General features: G+C 47.5%; 3 protein-coding genes across 12 annotated transcripts in view; 1 reads left to right on the forward strand and 2 right to left on the reverse strand.

The window, feature by feature from the left end:
• TTLL5 (tubulin tyrosine ligase like 5) overlaps positions 1-550 on the reverse strand; it is a 131267-nt gene extending 130717 nt beyond the window's left edge. For 4 of the 6 annotated variants that reach the window (XR_008437431.1, XM_053979192.1, XM_053979189.1 and 1 more), the window contains exon 1: positions 447-549. The gene's annotated coding sequence lies outside the window, so the exon portion shown is untranslated. Of the gene's footprint in view, positions 1-446 lie in introns of all 6 variants that reach the window. The other 2 variants (XM_053979195.1, XM_053979194.1) reach the window with 1 other exon arrangement.
• Positions 551-747: 197 nt separating this feature from the next.
• Positions 748-3265, forward strand: ERG28 (ergosterol biosynthesis 28 homolog). Its single transcript, XM_053980839.1, has 4 exons — positions 748-967; positions 1138-1228; positions 2468-2586; positions 2747-3265. Exons 1-4 carry the CDS (start codon positions 835-837, stop codon positions 2824-2826), a joined length of 423 nt encoding a protein of 140 aa, XP_053836814.1. The 5' UTR covers positions 748-834; the 3' UTR covers positions 2827-3265.
• Positions 3266-3776: 511 nt separating this feature from the next.
• FLVCR2 (FLVCR heme transporter 2) overlaps positions 3777-16416 on the reverse strand; it is a 33332-nt gene continuing 20692 nt past the window's right edge. Inside the window, exons 6-12 of one of the 5 annotated variants that reach the window (XR_008437617.1) lie at positions 11866-11976; positions 11340-11445; positions 10764-10875; positions 9754-9809; positions 8062-8161; positions 6365-6461; positions 3777-5330 (exon numbers count right to left, since the gene is read on the reverse strand). Coding sequence is in view for 2 of the 5 variants with exons in the window: in XM_053980837.1 (XP_053836812.1) it covers positions 8072-8161; positions 9754-9809; positions 10764-10875; positions 11340-11445; positions 11866-11976 (475 nt within the window). In the remaining 3 variants the exon portion in view is untranslated. Of the gene's footprint in view, positions 5331-6364; positions 6462-8061; positions 8162-8316; positions 8444-9753; positions 9810-10763; positions 10876-11339; positions 11446-11865; positions 11977-16416 lie in introns of those variants that run through there. The other 4 variants (XR_008437619.1, XM_053980837.1, XR_008437618.1 and 1 more) reach the window with 4 other exon arrangements.

Below are 16416 nucleotides of genomic sequence, written 5' to 3' on the forward strand. Positions count from 1 at the left end.
TACCACTTCCTGCCGGTACATATTTCTTACAATACTATCAACAAGTCTGTTAAATATCTGTGATCTGTTAAACATCACCTCCGAGCCACGAGAGTGCAGAAATCAGCATCACCTTCCAGCAGATTATTCCGCACCTGCCCGTGGGAACCACTCGGGCACTTACCGGTAACGCGCGTCCCTGCCCCGCCCTGCCTCGCCTCGGGCCGCACACCCACGCCAGGCCGGCCCAGCCCCAACGGGAACCGCCCGCCAAGACCGCCCCGCCGCCCGGGGACAGCCGGACACCGTAACGCCTCCACCGGCGCAAGAGCGGCCCTCCGGCCCGGAGGAGCGGCTACGGCCCGGCCTATCCCGCGTCAGGCCAAGCACGGCGACCTCCGGCGGCCCCAGAAGAAGCAAGAGCGGCGGGGAGCACCTAAGACAGCGGGCCCCCGTGCTAGCCGTACCTGCCCCGCACGGCTAGGCCGCGCCGGGCCGGGCGCACAAGGCAGCCCCGGCCCCTCCCGCCGCTTCCCCGTTACTACAACAACCGACGGGCGGCGGCCCCGCCCCGGCGCGCAGCCGCCCCGCCGCCTCACTGCGCAGGCGCACTCGACTCCGCCCCCGCCGGCGCTCTCACCGGCTCCCGCGAGGTGGGCGGGGACGAGGCGGGCACGCCTCCCGCGCGGCGAAGGATCCGATTGGCGGGAGGCAGTTTACGTGGCGTGGCGCGCGCATGGAGCGGCGCGCAGCGGCCAATCGGAGCGCTGGGCGGTGGCGTGGGCGGGAGCGCCGCCGGCAGCGGGCAGGGACTCGGCCTGGGCCCGGCGGGCGCGGTTCGAGCCGGCCGGGAGGATGAGCCGGTTCCTGAACGTGCTGCGTAGCTGGCTGGTGATGGTGTCGGTCATCGCCGCCGGGAATACCCTGCAGAGCTTCCGCGATCACGGCTTCCTCTCAGAGAAGCTGTACACCGCCAGCCCCGGCCTCGGTAAGGGCCGCGCCGGCCGCCCTGGCGCCTGGAGGTCGCTTTCCAGCCATGGGCCTTGGACTGTCCTCGGGCTCCCACCTCTGGGGCCCGGCGTGCGCCTCTATGGCGAGACTAGGGGTGGCAGGCAGGGCCGTGCGTGGTCTCCATGTGCTCCCTCCTTCTTTACGCAGTGAATGGGCTCCAGGCTCGGACCTTCGGCGTCTGGACCCTGTTGTCATCAGTGATCCGCTGCCTCTGCGCAATCGACATCCGTAACAGGACGTATGTAAAGCAGCACCCGAGAAATCCATTGGTTTGCTTGCTAGACACAGCCTGAGCTTAGGGGGCGGCACAGAGGAGGTGGGAAATCAAAAGCTGTTCCTGAACTTTCTGTAGTGTCGACAGCATTCCCTTGAAGAAGCTCAAATCGCAGTGTGGGATTTGTGTGGTAGCTGCTGCCCGCTTCTTCCTCTGTGGGGACAGCCTGCGCGTTTGAGTTCTGTTCTTAGCTCAGTCAGAAACTGGTACATCTGAGAACCTCTTACTGTCACCAATTTCTGAGCTCCAGCTTGGAAAGCATTTTCTGGATGCCTGTGTTGCTCTGTTAATTAGGCAGTTGCTAATGCTGTGGTGTGACTGATGCTCAATACTTCTTTTACTATGACAGCTCAGCTAAAGACTAGGACAGTTTTAGGTGCCCCATTGCAGTGGTTTTAACTGGTTGCTTTCTTCCCTACACTCTTACCTGGGACCGACAGCAAGGCCTGGGGAGCAGCCTGATGCTGAGTGGGAGACACACCATTTCTCCGTGTGCTAACAGAAGTGTTTCTGAGAGGGGTTTCCAAGCAAGCTGACTTGAGGTCTGTGCTAGACAAAGCCTTTATTGGAGGTTGCTAAAATGCTTTTGTCAGTACTTCCCTCAGCCCCGCGGCAGAAGTCGCTGTTCACCTGGCAGTATGTGCTTGGATTGCCTAGGCTTATCTGAGGTAGGGAGGTGCAGGGACTAAACAATATGTTTTTAGGGGGTGGTGGAAATGCCAGGTATCAAGAATCAGCTGTTTCTTTGAGGAATTTTATCTTGCATCTCTTGATCCTGCTCCCTTTTCAACAGCTGTGGCCCATAGAGGGTAGCAGAGCACAGGTGGAAAGACATTGGGTGATGCAGCCTGAAGTCAGACAAGTCCTGTCACCCCAATTCTTTGCTCATCCAGTTCTCACCTTCTTTTTGTGTGTGCACATACTTCTCATTTCACTGGTGCCCTACTCATGCTCTCCCCTCTTCACCTTCCTTCAGGCCAGATAACGCCTGTGACTTTCAATGCACCATTGAACATGCTGCCCCATTTGCCTCTCAGCTGTTGCCCAGGGAGATTTTGCACCTCACGAGGCAAAGGACAAAGTCCCCTCTGTGCTGCCAGTGAGAGCAGATGGGGCAGCATGCAGGTTTGCTTTTTTTTCTACTCAGCCATATTCATGCCCACAGTATGATATGATAACCTTCTTTTTTCTGCTCTTCAACAGCCTCTATCACATCACACTCTTTACCTTCTTTTTGGCCCTCGCTCACTTCCTCTCCGAGGTCTTCATATACCACACTGCAGCCTTGACAATTGGAGTTATGGCCCCCCTCATGGTAGCAAGTAAGTAGAGCTCTGCATCCTCCCCCTGCATACTCTCCTTGGAGCTGTGATAGCCCAGAAAAACTCCTCATGCAGCTGTGAGCTATGGGGATGGTGGGAGGGGATGCCTCATCTCTTGTCCAGCGTTTTCTACACAACTCATCCTGTATCTCCATCACAGGTTTCTCTATTATGGGGATGTTGATTGGACTGCAGTACCTGGAGGTAGAAGCGCTATCACAAAACAAGAAGAAAAACTGAAGTTGAGGGCTTTTTGCGGGTCGGTGTCATCTTCTACATTCACTGCCAGACTTCCACGAAAGTTCAGCTGAACTTGTCCAGGACACCATTCCCACTGGTGGGTCAGTGTCGGACTCTGTCAATCACTGTCATTACCAAGTTGTTTTTGTCTTGTCCAGGCAACATTTCAACTGACTGATGTCAAAGACCAAGTCCCAATGGAGTTTGTGTCAAAGCTTATGGGTGGCAGTTGGTGACTGACTCCCTGGGTAGCAGGCAAAGTCTCTTGCATGCCCAGAGCTCTAAGGACTTCTCTCCCAGTGTACTTGTGGTGCAGAACTATCCAGGATGTGCTGAACACTTCGGACCAGAGAGAATGGGTGCTACCCCTGGCATTGCTGTGTAACTTGCATGTGTATGTTCCCCAGGGGCCATTTCTAATAAATCACAAAAAACTGCAGTGGGCTATGTTTGTCTTTCTGCTACACAGCAGTGGGTAGAAGATCGGAGCCAACAGCACCTTCCACTGTATGTTGCAGAATACATCATCTCTCTTTACAGCAAACCTACCTTTCCCTGACTCCTTGCCATAAAGTTCCAGGTCTGACTGCTCACATAACACACATGAAAAGGGTTGTTGAAGCTCTCTTTCTGCAGCATGCTGGTGACAGCAAACTCGAACTATGAATCTGTGAGTGAGGACTGAGCTTCCTGTGTAGCAAGTTATAACTACAGAAGATGGAGAAAACAGGAACAGGTTCCTTAGACCTAGAGAAAATAATGCCCAGAACAGTGGGCAGCACACAGAATGCAGAAAAAAAACAGCAGGAATGCCTAGCTGGGAAGGCAATTCACATGCAGAAGAAAGAGGAAACAAAGGGAGAGAAAGAACACAGCAGTAGCACTAGGCAGAAAGATGCTTTTTCCATTCTGCAGAACATTTCAGGCTATTAAATGAGCCACATGTAGACTGTTTTCAATCATTTAATATGAATATGTCTGGTTTCATTGTACACTTCAAATGTTTATATTTTACATTAAAATTTCTATTGAAAATCATTCTAAAACCCCATCCTCAATCCCAAACTATCAAAGATAGGACTTCAGTCACAGAATATGCTGAATTTGAAGGAATTTATCAGGATCACAGTCCAATTCCTGGCCCTGCACAGGACCCCTAAGAATCACACCACATGCCTGAGAGTGTTGTCTAAGCACTTACTGAACTCAGGCTGTATCAAAATGTCATGTATCAAAAAATGTTAAAATTTCATCCAAAAAAATGTTTTGTCAAAAATAGTTTGTCAGAGAGGAATATTTTTAGCCATTTCACTTCAGTACAGCTTTTGTCCCCTGACTCAAATAATACATAAGTAACAGCATGACTTAAGGTGTTTTAGGACACTTGATGTCTCCAGCAGGGCTGGGATGCTGGAAAGGATGGAGAAGTGATAAAAGGATCTACAGCTGTGTTTAGAAGATAAACAGCATACAGATGGGCAGTGTCTGGAAGACACAAATGCTGGTAAGTAGGCACCTTCTCCTGTTCTCTATTATGAAGTGAGAAGCTTCCACACGAGCAAAGCTGGATTCCCATCATACCCCTCTCTGTGGAAGAGCAACACACCCTTGGCTGGTGTGCTCAATATAACACTTCACAGAAGTTTGTATGCAATGTTGAAACATGCAAAAGGCACTTTATTGTTGAGGAAGACACAGTCCTCAGCCCAGGGAAATAGTGGTTCGACTCACTTTTGTTGCTAATGTAGTGATGAGCTAGATTTAGGCTGCAGAACTAGTCCTTGCCTTGAGCTAGAAGGAGGCATATTGGTATCTCTTTAATAATTATATCTTAATCAGACTCCTAATATGTAGGAACATCCGGGCATTCTGATGTGAATTCTGAGTAGAAGTTTATCCAGATTAAGAGTACTTCATCTGGGAAAGCCAAATAATAAAACAAGAGCTGGCAGCAGCTGGTACACTGCTTTGCACTTGCTGGTAATGTATTGAGACCTCTACTACTACCTGTGCAACACAGAGCATCAGGGGAACCAAGGCAGAGCAATCCCTTTTCCATAGAGCCAGCTTTTCCAGGGCTGTTTACAGAATTAAGTGTGATCCAGCTTCTGCCTTTCACATCACAGCCATCATGCTCAGGGTTAGCCTGGTACTGTGGCTTTTCCTCTCAGCATATATGCTTTTTCCAAGCATACATGGTGGGATTGGGGGAACACAGCATTTTCCCAACTTTTTCTCCCAAACACCAAAACAGCATGATGCAAGGATAAAACTGACAAAAGCAACCCCCTTCTTGTTTTGCTCTTTCACACTCTCCACAAGGAACCACAGGGTTCCTGTCCTGAGGCTGCTCCCCTCCCATGGCATGCATGTGACAGGAGGATGGTGCAGGTAGAAAAGATAGGAATGAGGGGGGCTGTATCTCCCAGTTTTGCCACCCCTTCATTTCACAGCCGTGATTCCTCAAGGACTACGGGATTAGTGTAGGCTTCTGGCAACACTTTCTGCAAGTCAGAGAAAAACAATATGGTTAGGATGCTGGCTGGCCAGACCCAGGCTTCAGAGACATCAGCTGGCCAGAGCCTGGGTAGTTCATAGCTCCCTGCTAATACAGAAATCCCCAAAGAAGAATCACCATCCTCAGAGAGTGCTGCTGGTTCCCTCTTCCTTCTCTAGCAACTCTGACTGCCCAAGCAAGGAGCACTGGGGCAGCAAGGTTGTGCAACGTCACACTGTTTAAGCTACTTGCTGTAGTCCTCAGACCTTTACTAATTCACTGTGGGGCTGATACCACTGAAGGTATCAGACCCACAGCCAGCTCACCAACATTTGACTGTGACACAAGGTCAGCCTCAAAGCATGAAGTTGCAGGGCTAGTTCCCTGGGCAATGGAAGGTGCTGGGAACTCCTTCATGCCATGAGGCAGCACGGCGTCTGTGCAAACACCAGAGAGAACTTGCTTTCTTTACATCCTCAGGAGGTTCAGCAGAGCCACTAGTTCCCCTGTGTTCTCACTCCAGCATGTTTGAGGCCTCTTCAACTCCCAGACACATTGCTTATCTTGCTCATCTTCCAAGTCTTTTCATTCCCACTCCCACTGCCCATTGAAGTGCTGGCACCCTCTGTCCTGCTTCTTCCCTTTCCCCAGCTTGGATATATGGCTGAGATAATTCCACAGAGCGGTGCCTTCTTTGAAGTTCACTATTCGTATCTTAAAGAGATGTAAGAAATAAGAGGCAAACATACAAAAGTTTTTTTATCCATAAATCCTATAGAAGAACTAGCCTGATTTCTTGGAACCTTAAGATGGAGGGAGCTTTTCCCAGAGGAAAAGCAAGGAAACTGGAGACTGCTGCCCAATTACCACCCTATCCTCAGCTTCATGGAACAGCCAAACTGTTCTAATTCCAGTTCAGCTTTCCTAGGTGGAGTTTGACAAGCTCAGCTTCTGAGCCTTTCTGGGGTGTGTTAGCATTAAACTTGAGACTTTTTCTTCCCCTTTTGGAAAGTATACTTCTCAAGTTCTAATTCTGCTTACAGTGAGACAGTCCAGCTGTCACCAATTCAGAAGACAGGACTCAGACTTGTAAAGGTGAATGTGGAGTCTCCTGCAGCCTGGGCTCTGAGTTTACTCACTGTAAGGCAAAACTGACATCTGAGGCAGAAATCAGAGGTGCACAGGAAAGAGGTTCACATCCCCAGTGCAGTTCAAGAGAAATCCAGGCAGCATGGAAGGAAGAGATATGAAACAGTCTCATTTTGAGTAGGCTCTTACACAATCTGTAGGTGAAAAGGTTTTACAGAAGTCAGCAGCAATATCCCAAAGCAGAGGAGTGAGATAAGGAAAGCTTCAAAGACATGTCTGAAAGCAAAAGCCAGGAAGTGCAAAGAGGGAACTTGAACTAGCAGGAAGGGTAGGGGGTGCATGGAGTAGTGCCAGAGATAGGAATAAGGGGAAATCTGCATTTAGACTTCAGAAACTCCACCAGAATACACCACGGAAGCACTCAAGCAACTCAGAACAGGCTCCCCCAACCACCTCTGGGGTCTCAGCACCAGTCATATGCTGTGGAGCTATAGGAGCAGGGATTTAGATCAGACAGTCTGCAGGGCTCCACCACCTTGGGAAAGGAAAGCTGCTCTCACAGCTGTGAGTCACAGTACTGGAAAAGGGCATACAGATGGCCTGCCTATGGCTCTGGGACAGGAGAAGGCTGCTTACCACACAGTAAACAGAGAAATTGAATAGGGAAGTTTGGAAAGCAAAGAATGGTTTCACATTGTTTGTGCCTACTACACAAAATTCCAGCATTTTTTTATTGGCAGTATTTCACTAGAGGCTAAGCATGGTGCAGCTTCCACTAGAATCCAGTAAGCTACTGAGGGTGGACACCTGTCCTAAACAAACTATGGAAGATCAGCAAAGATGCTTTTTCTTAATGCAAAGAAACAATATAAAAAGGTTTGCATGGATGCTGCAAAACAAAAGCAGTACACAGCATATTCATGAGTATAATGTGTGTAGTCAATCAACTGACACTACTATGAAATCTTAAGGAACAACACTGGAATGGCTTCAGATGCATTTACAACAAAGGCAGCACATAGAGTCCCATTATCACGTAAAAGAGCCTGTCAGTATGAAGCAGAGGACAGTGAGTAGTAAAGCATACAACCCCAAGCAACAGCTGAGAAAATGCAAAGTACTACTGAGATTCACAGGTCAACAAGCACAGAGCTTTACAATTTTCAGGCATTCTTATATCACAAGGCACCAACCCAATGACTCTGTTCTTGCGACATGTTTTTAAATTTCCTTCTTGAAGTTGGCCATGCACCCTGGCTGTGATCAAAACCAATTCTTTAAAGGGTTCCTGGTATCACCTCCAGCCAAGAATCTGGACTGTAAAAATAATGACAGAGAAGTGGCTCCCAATGTCTGCACCTCCTCTCCCTAACAAATGACTGACAGTTCAGTTCTCCATCTGCTCCAGCACCAGGCTTTGCTTTGCTGCACCTAGCTGAATCCCTACATCTCTGTCTGACATGAGTCTGGGGGGATCTCCACTCTGTTCTTGGAGGCTGTCTTGTCTTTCCTCTCAGCTGAGTACCTGAGAAGACCAGAAAGATTCTTGATACTCTACAGCCATTGCAGTCACCCCATAAATGCCATTGGCATCATGCCTGTGCCACCCTGTGAGCATTCAGAGAAGTAGATTAGTGCAATTCTCCTACCTTGGTGTGTTTAAGCTAGTGAGCAGGAGTGACAAGTGATGGGGTTAGATTTACAAGCTACAGTCCCATAATCCATGATCTGATTGCTGCCTTGGAGTCTCTGTAATGACAGTCACGAGTCAGAAAATATGGAGGCAAGTAGGAAAAGAAATTAAAGTGGAGCAAAATAAGAAAGGGAAACAGGCAATGGAAGAAACCAGTAAAATCACCCAAGCATGTGTAAGGCAGCTGTGCCACACAGAAAAGCCCCAGTACCTGACTTTGTCAGAGCTCTCCACAAAGGCAGCACACAATGCCCAAGCCCAGCTGGCTGATCTCCTGGCCGAGGCATCCATCTTAATGCAGAATACCAGATTCAGCCTACCACCAGTCAGTTGAGCACCTGCAGTTGGTTGTTAAGTTTGAGAGTACTCAGGTGAGCTCAGCCACATGGAGGACACATTTGGGGGTGTGGTGGGGTGTGCAACATGACTTCCTCCGAGCATGTCTCCTCAGGGGGAAGGAGCTGCCAGTGAAATTTTTCACTGACTGAGACCTGTTATCTCACACACGTCCCTCTGGTTCTTACTACTGTCAGTTCTGGAAACTTTTAGGATTATAAAAATGACATTGCACCACCTTTGCTCTGGTCACAATGCTCTTTTCCCATGCAGCAGCAAGCTCTTACAATACTATTTAGACTGAAAAGGATTTATACTAAAAAGGGCTTAGGCAAAAATGTACAATTCATCTGATGAGAGAAATGTCTGACAAATGGAAAGGATCTACTACTAGAAGGCATCACCTTCACTGCCAAAGGACCTCAGGCCCTTTCCTGGGCCTTCCACATCCGTGTTATAAATTCAGCTCACAGGGCCACCAGCACTGGAGAAGGGCAGCACTGTCTTCTGAATAGAAGACAGCACAGAACTGAGATTTTCACACTTTGCTAGTCAGCGTTGCTGGTGGTTGCCTGAAGGTTGAGTGGATATCTCTGCTAACATCCTAGAAGAGGAGCCCAGAGTAATATGGAAAATAGCCTCAAGCAACCAGTTCCCTCCCATTCCCTGCAGGGAGAGCTTCTGACTGTATCCACTGCAATTAGCTCACCAGAGGCCTTCTCCCATGTGCAAACACCTGCATTTATTGCACAGTATGCCACAGGGATACTGTGATTGCACCCCAAGCTCTGGTGTGCAAGTATGAACGAGCAGCCTTGTCAGCAGCACTATGCAAAGTGTGAGCAGCCAGATTGCTCAAGCCCTCACTTAGACTTTGTCACGTTATCTACCTCCAGTCACATACACTGAACCCCACTTGGCAGCTGAGGGCAAGGAGTAAGAGAAATAACCTGCCAGCCTAGGGGCCTAGAATAATAGTTACTCAGCTCTAAAAAAGAGCAAAGCACTGAAGGCCTCATTGTCAAGGGAGAGAAGCGAGCACAGCACCGCCCTACATCTGGCCCTAGCTGGTACAAAGATGTGTGAAGCCCTGCAGAACCCCAGAGGACTAGAGCCTACAGATTCTGCATGACATTAACACTGAGCAAACAGAGGCCCCAGCAGCTGGCAGAGCTAAGATTACATCAAGTTTAAAAATGCCAACAAGGAGCTTCCCCACAAGCCACCCCCTTTCTTAGAAAAAAAGAGAGGCTGGGTGTTGTCCTGAGCTAATAGCAGAGGCACAGAAGGGGTTGAAGGGGGGTTTACTCACTGTCTGTTCATTTTCCAAATTGGCCCGTTGTCTTCGGAGATCAGCCTTAATGAATGCTGGAACAGAGGGAGGAAGAGAGATGTGAAAGCAGTCAAGTCACCATGCAGGGCTCAAGTCAATTTCCCCAGGACTCAAATGAGCAGCAGAAGCCCCAGAAGAGACAGAAACACATTACAATAAGCAATAGAAACCACTCTCCTGGATGAGGCTGAGAACACTTCTGAAAGAGGCAGGATAGAGATTCTTTATTGCAGCATGTAGAAGGTCCAACTTTGAGAACCCAGCCAGAGCCAGGGAAAAAAGCCTTGGCTCTTCCTTGTAAGCAGACCAGATGCTTAAAGAGGAACAGCATTGCTATGGGATTGCTGTGTGGGCTCTGCCCTTTCCTGCAGGCACTGTGAAGCGCGGACAGACAACTCTTCAAATAATTGAGTTGAAAAGAGGGTACATGCAGAATCATTTCCAAAGGCACGTGCAAAAAAGTCACAAGTTCCTGCTCTCTATTTATCCAAAATGGTTTTACATATTCAGATGGTTTCCAGGACAGTTTCTACGATGCTTATTACATAAACATTAGCTCTCGCCTAGTATTATAATTAGCTGAATATCCATTATGGCTGCGCAATTGTCCTCTTTAATTGGGTTGGCAGGCTTCTGGGGAGGAAGTAGGACGTCTTCCTCATGGTAAACTCTGCATCCGTGTCTAGTTGGTAGGGCTCCTTGACTTGCTGGTCACAGTCCAAACCTCCTCTCATTCTTAGAACCCAGTGGTATTTATGGCTCCTGCACTCTTACAATACTTCATATATCACCTGTCATTCCCAACCTTGTTTCAGTTATCCCCACCTGGTATCAATTAGTTTCCTTGTTAAGCTCTAATCACAGCATATGATCTTTGCTAAGTACATTTCTAACTTAACCCCTTGACTCAACTGCACACAAAAGCCTTCAATTAATGTGCCAAGCCCAAGGCAAAGTCAGAGCAGAAGAACACTGAAAATTTTAATTACCTGTCATAACAGTCCCCAGGAACAGGACAGAACAAAGCAAGAGGTTTCCTGCCTTTGTCCCAAAGCGATCCATGACTTGCCCTTCGCTAATGGTGAAGGCAATACCAAAAATCTACAAACAAACAAAGGTAATGTCAAGCTGTACTGCTATTATAAAGCAAACTCTCCAATCTTTACCAAGTATCAGAGCATACAGGCCAATCAAACAGTTGGCCTAGTCAGGCTAAAGAGTGGTTATAAACACATCCAGAGGCACCTCCTTGCAGCTAATGGAATGACAGATGACCCTGAGGGGTGGAATCTCATCTCTCACTGGAGATGAACCAGGACTGTTAAGAGCTATGTTGGAAAAGGCAAGGATGACTGGCACCCTGAAGTATTTTCTTAAACAGAAACAGAATGAGTGCCACTACAGAAATGCCATGAGGAACAGCATTCAAAAAAGCCAGGTCCCGGGGTGCTTAGATCTGCACTACATTACAGCAATAATGGACAAGAAAAAGACTCAAGGCTTGGAACTACAACTTAATCTCTTTGCCTAAAAAGAGGCAAGCAAAGGGAAAACAGCACACCTACCTGTGCTGAGACATTAAGGAGCCCTGATGATGTTCCTTCTGATTCTGGGTATGTCAACTCCACAGCAAACTCAAAACCCAGAGGAAGGTATCCTGTCATGAAAAACCTGTAATGAAGTACACAGAAAGGAACTCAGCAACTGCCAGAAGGAAGACTGAAGAGGTACAGTATAGAGCGTAACTCTAAGGGGCATCACCCCCAGCAGAGTCAAACAGCCATGCCAGCCCACATGCTTTTCACTCTTGTCCACTCATCATCTATGGGGCTGTGGGTACCACTTGCTTTCCAAAAGCTTCCACTTGATTACCTGGAACAATTAAGCTGAACAGGGTCACGATAATGTCCCTGATTCTAATGAAACACATACAAGTCAGAGATGGGAAGGGCAGATAATTTTGTCCTTAAACCATGCAGAAGCCATTCAGATGCTAAGGCACTCCCCAGTCCCTCCCACAGCAGGAGTTCTGCCTCCCTGCCCATCCCCTCCCATCACATGCCAAGGAAAGCAGCCTGCACATTAACTTACCCCAGAAACCCAGCAGTCACAAAGACCACCCAGAGGTGGCCCAGGTTCAGAGTGAAGGTATAGACTATCATTCCCACCAGAGACATGATATAGACAACTAGAGTTGTTTGCCTGCAAGAAAAAGCAATCAGGGTTTTAATTAATCTAGTCCTCCTTTTTGCCCACAGATATTAGTATAGCTTGTAGCATATGGGTTAAAAAAAGCATTTATAAGTTGCACAGTCTCTTGGCACTCATACCCAGACAGAGGAACTGGACTGACAGAGAGCATGAAAGGCACACAGAGCAGCACAGCAGAAGAAATATCCTACCACAGGTTGACAGATGCCTTGTCATATATGGTACATGGCACTTGAGGGGGAGAACAAGAGCCAATTAAAGAGACCATTAATCTTTCTTGGGCATCCTCTGTACTACAGTGAGTTGAATATACTTACTCACAAGTATGAGCCAAGGAGATCAAGCACTCTCAAGCAGGAACATAAAGGAAAGAGGTGTCAACACTGCTAGAGTCTTATGGGCCTATATTTTTCAGTGCTGTCCAAAACAGCTTTCATTGCTGCCCCTTTCTGTTGTTTAAACTACCTGCTGTATCTGGAGAGGTGACATGCAAGCTAGGTTGCCCTCACAGCCTCACCCTCAAGCCATGAGAACATTTAGCAGGTGCTAGTTCCACAGCCAGCAGCAGCTGAGCCACAAGCTCTTGTGTGGGTGCAAAGGAGACGGACACCCTGTGCTCAGGAAGAACGCCAGTCAGATCCTGGGAACAGCCAAACCTGCAGCCAGGCCGTGCAAGCACCATCAGTGACTCAGTACTGTGAGACACAGGAACAGCCCAGGCCAGCTTTTACCAGGACATTTAGCAGTTGTCATCCTTGACTACATACCAAGAAAACCCTTTCCACGTTAAAAAAAAACAAGGCTCTTTTTAGTACAAGAGGCAGCAGTAGGTCTTCCCAGTATATAGTTTTGAGGAGAAAAAGGAGGGAAAGGAGGAAAACGTTAATACTTTACCTGACTGAAATTCCACCAGGATTTTGAAAGCAGAACAGTTACCAGAGTTGATAAAAACTTTTGATCATTGTATTTTAGGAAGAAGTTACATGTATTACCACAAGCTACTTGTGTACTTTCTCCCAAATTTAAGTCTTAATCCATTAAAAAATGTGTTTGATATCAGTTCCTAGAATTCCACTGAAGAAACCAAATCTCAATGTATTTTCACTTTTCCTTTTTAATGCAAATAATCACTGTCAAAAATCCAACCCAAGTAGGCAATAAGTATTACAATGTGTAAGAAAATGTTTCCACTACACTGAATTACTACAGATAAATCCAGACTGTTCCAGCTAAGGTTCTGTCCTCCCTCATTGCTGCAATGACTGCAGTCAGTGGGGCTCGTGCCCATATGTCAATTTTTATCCAAATATAGGCCTGAGAAGCTAATTTCAGGCTTCAGCTATTGATCCATACTTAAAAGGTTCACCAGGCTCATTTAATATATTGAAAGGCTAAACAACATGCTGTGGCAAACATGTTGTGTATTCTGTTTTGTAATTTTGTTGTGTATCAAAGGAGTAGTTAAATCCCTTAACCTCCAATCCTGTATAATTTCTCAAGTATGTTCTTTCCAAAGTTTTCACTGAAGGAAAAATTCAGCTGTGAAGGCAGCACAAAGGGACTGCTTACTTCTGTTATAATCCATTGCAGAGAGCTGCTACTGGTTGGCACAGTGCCTGGAGGCTGCAGAAGGAGAAGAGCTGAAAGACTGAACAGAAAAAGAGCAGTCCCAGAGAGTGAAAGAGATACAAGTAAAAGCCTTTTTCTGCTCAATACGGGTTCCTCAGGTATGTCCCATGAGTCTTATGCCTCCCGTGGCTTGACAAGCAGCCATGGAGAAAAGAGATAATTAGGAAAGGAACTCAAAGCTAGAATTACAGTTCTGTACTTGGGCTACATGAACCAATTTTGAACTGGGTGCTCCTTCCATAAACAGGAGTCTCCAAATTACAAAGCAGTTAGTGCTAAAATACTGTGCAGGCCTCCAAGAGGTGGCTGCAGCCCTTGGAAGTTTAGTCACTGCCAGCAGGGACACTCAGCCCATGGAGAGTTTTATAATTTTTTTCTCACCACAGCCAGTTTGGGCTCAGTGCAGAGGTCTCAGGATAGTCACACAAAATCTCACTCAGTTTTCTAGGCTTATGGTTCAAGTATTCCAAGGGATTTGTATCTTATTTAGTGTCATGACAGTTGCCAAGTGTTGCACTTCGCCCCTCATCTCCAGGCAAAGGTGAAGAATGAGATAGTGACCAGATGTGGTCAAGGCTTTGTTTCACATTGATGCTATGTCATTAGTCAAGCTGCAAGAGAGGAGTTCAGCTCCCAGAACATGCTGTGCCCCACAGAGAGCTAGAGCAGGCAAACTCATAGCTGCAGGCAAACTCTTGAAGGTGTTCCTCACTGAAACTGCAGAACTATGTAGAGGACAAAATGGAGAAAACTGATCCTGCCATGGGTACCTCATCTAGCAAGTTTTCCTCACTGACCTCCCTGAATCATTAGGCTGCAGAAGGACAAAATTAATCAACAGACCTTTGTGAAAGAACAGGACCACAGACTTGAATGTTGTGGGAAATACAGACCAGGAAGTGCCCTGAAGCCATGAACTGCTCCCTGCTCACCACAGACCCTCACAGGATCTGAACAGACAGCAGTGAATGCAAATCTTGCTGCAGGAAACAGCCTTAAGCACACAAGCAGACTTCTCCTAAACCAGACTTCTGCCATACTCTGCTCCCCCGAGCATACCACTGATGACAAGAAAAGGAGATTTAGTGCTCAGCAGTCCAAGAAAGACACAAAATTTTGAAGAGATACTGGTAGACACTGGTGCATAGGGAAACAAAATCCCCTGGGGAAAGACACAGAAGCAGAGTGCTCTCAGGAAGTAGCCTTTGACACCCTGTTCACCAGAGAACAAGAATGCTCTGTGGCCTTAGGGGCACTGGGGCATGGAAAAATGCCCAGCTTTAACTTAATAAGCCTCTTACCATAGCCATAAATCTCATGGGAGTGAGAAAAGCACAAAGGAGGAGAAGCAGATTCACAGAGCACATCAGCACTGCATTCTGGTGTTTTTAGCAACCTACTCCCATGACAGCTCTAGAGGGACTGACAATTTTCATTGTCTGGAACAGGGAGCAGAGACTGTCTACGTAACAGGCTGATTAGTGCAGTGAGTACAGGCTGGAAGTTAGGCATCCTGCACATTATCTTAGAAAAACTGAGGCTAACCCAACCCTGTGCTCTGGGGTGTGGGAAGGAAGCATTGCTATGACAGCACCAGTGCCAAGTCTCCGTGGCAGAGCCAGAGGGAGATCTGTGAAGGACCTGACATGCTTGTCACTTGGATGAACCTAACCAGCCCTGACATTCATCTGCCCTCCCAGTCACATTCCCAAAACTTCTGAAGAAGCAAATTAAAGAGCCCACACAAGGGACTGTGAGAAAAAAGAGACCTTGGGGAAAAAAGCCAGTCAGGGTCAGCACCAGCAGGGAACAGGGTTGAAATGAAGAACACATCTCCTGCTGTTCAATCAGCTCCAGAAGAAGCCTCAGAGTAAGGAATGGGTATGGCCCAGCTCAGCCTTGTCTCACAAAGTCACTTGGATGAGGAAAGCAAAAGTGACAGCACAAGACTCAGAGGGGATTGCAGCTGCAAAAACACTAAAGTCAAGCAACATCTGAGGCAACAAATGAACAAGCTGGGAGCAGGAGGTGGGATGAGGGGCACAGGCACATACAACAGATTTAGCTGCTCACAGGGATGTTGTGTGCAGCTCCAGCATGCTCTGCTGTATGGATGGGGATGACAGATGGCCTCCACAGGCTTTGCCACGAGGACAGCACATTCCAGGCTGCACACAAGCCTGAACAAAGCCCTTGATCCTATGCTCCCCGAAGATCTCATTGCTGAAGACACAGAGGTGTCAGATGCTGGAGAAAGGGATGAATTTGAGAAGACTGCTTTGGTTTTCACCATGCCCTTATCCTTTGGCATTCAGTTTTATGCCACTTTCTTCCTCTATGAAGGTCAGAAGAAAGGACAGTCTTGGTAAATTATTTATATAAGACATTTGGCAGGACAGGGTGAAGACATATCCACTACACAAAGACTAACCTTGTGTAAAACAGGCTATGATAAGAAGGCCCAAATTGCAGGTCAGGCTAGGCTGAGACAGCACTCATCTTTCAGTGGAAGAGAGCCAAGTGCCCCATCCTCCACCATCTTTTCTCCCTCCCCCAAATTTTTGTACTTTGCATCTGTACAGACCTAAAACACCACTTGCCTAGTCAATGGAGAGAGAGATGAATATTTCTAACATCTTGCCTTATAGAGATGCAGCAATGAAAGCTGAGAGTGCTGACTGCAACCAGCTTGACCTGAGGCCATCTGAATACTGCACTTTAAAGAAAAGCATAACCAAAGAGAAGTGCTGATTAATTCAGTCCCCAAACACCTCATTCTGAGCCAGACTACCCTACCAACAC

This window comes from Vidua macroura, chromosome 6 (assembly GCF_024509145.1).
Source record: "Vidua macroura isolate BioBank_ID:100142 chromosome 6, ASM2450914v1, whole genome shotgun sequence".
Classification (NCBI taxonomy): Eukaryota; Metazoa; Chordata; class Aves; order Passeriformes; family Viduidae; genus Vidua; species Vidua macroura.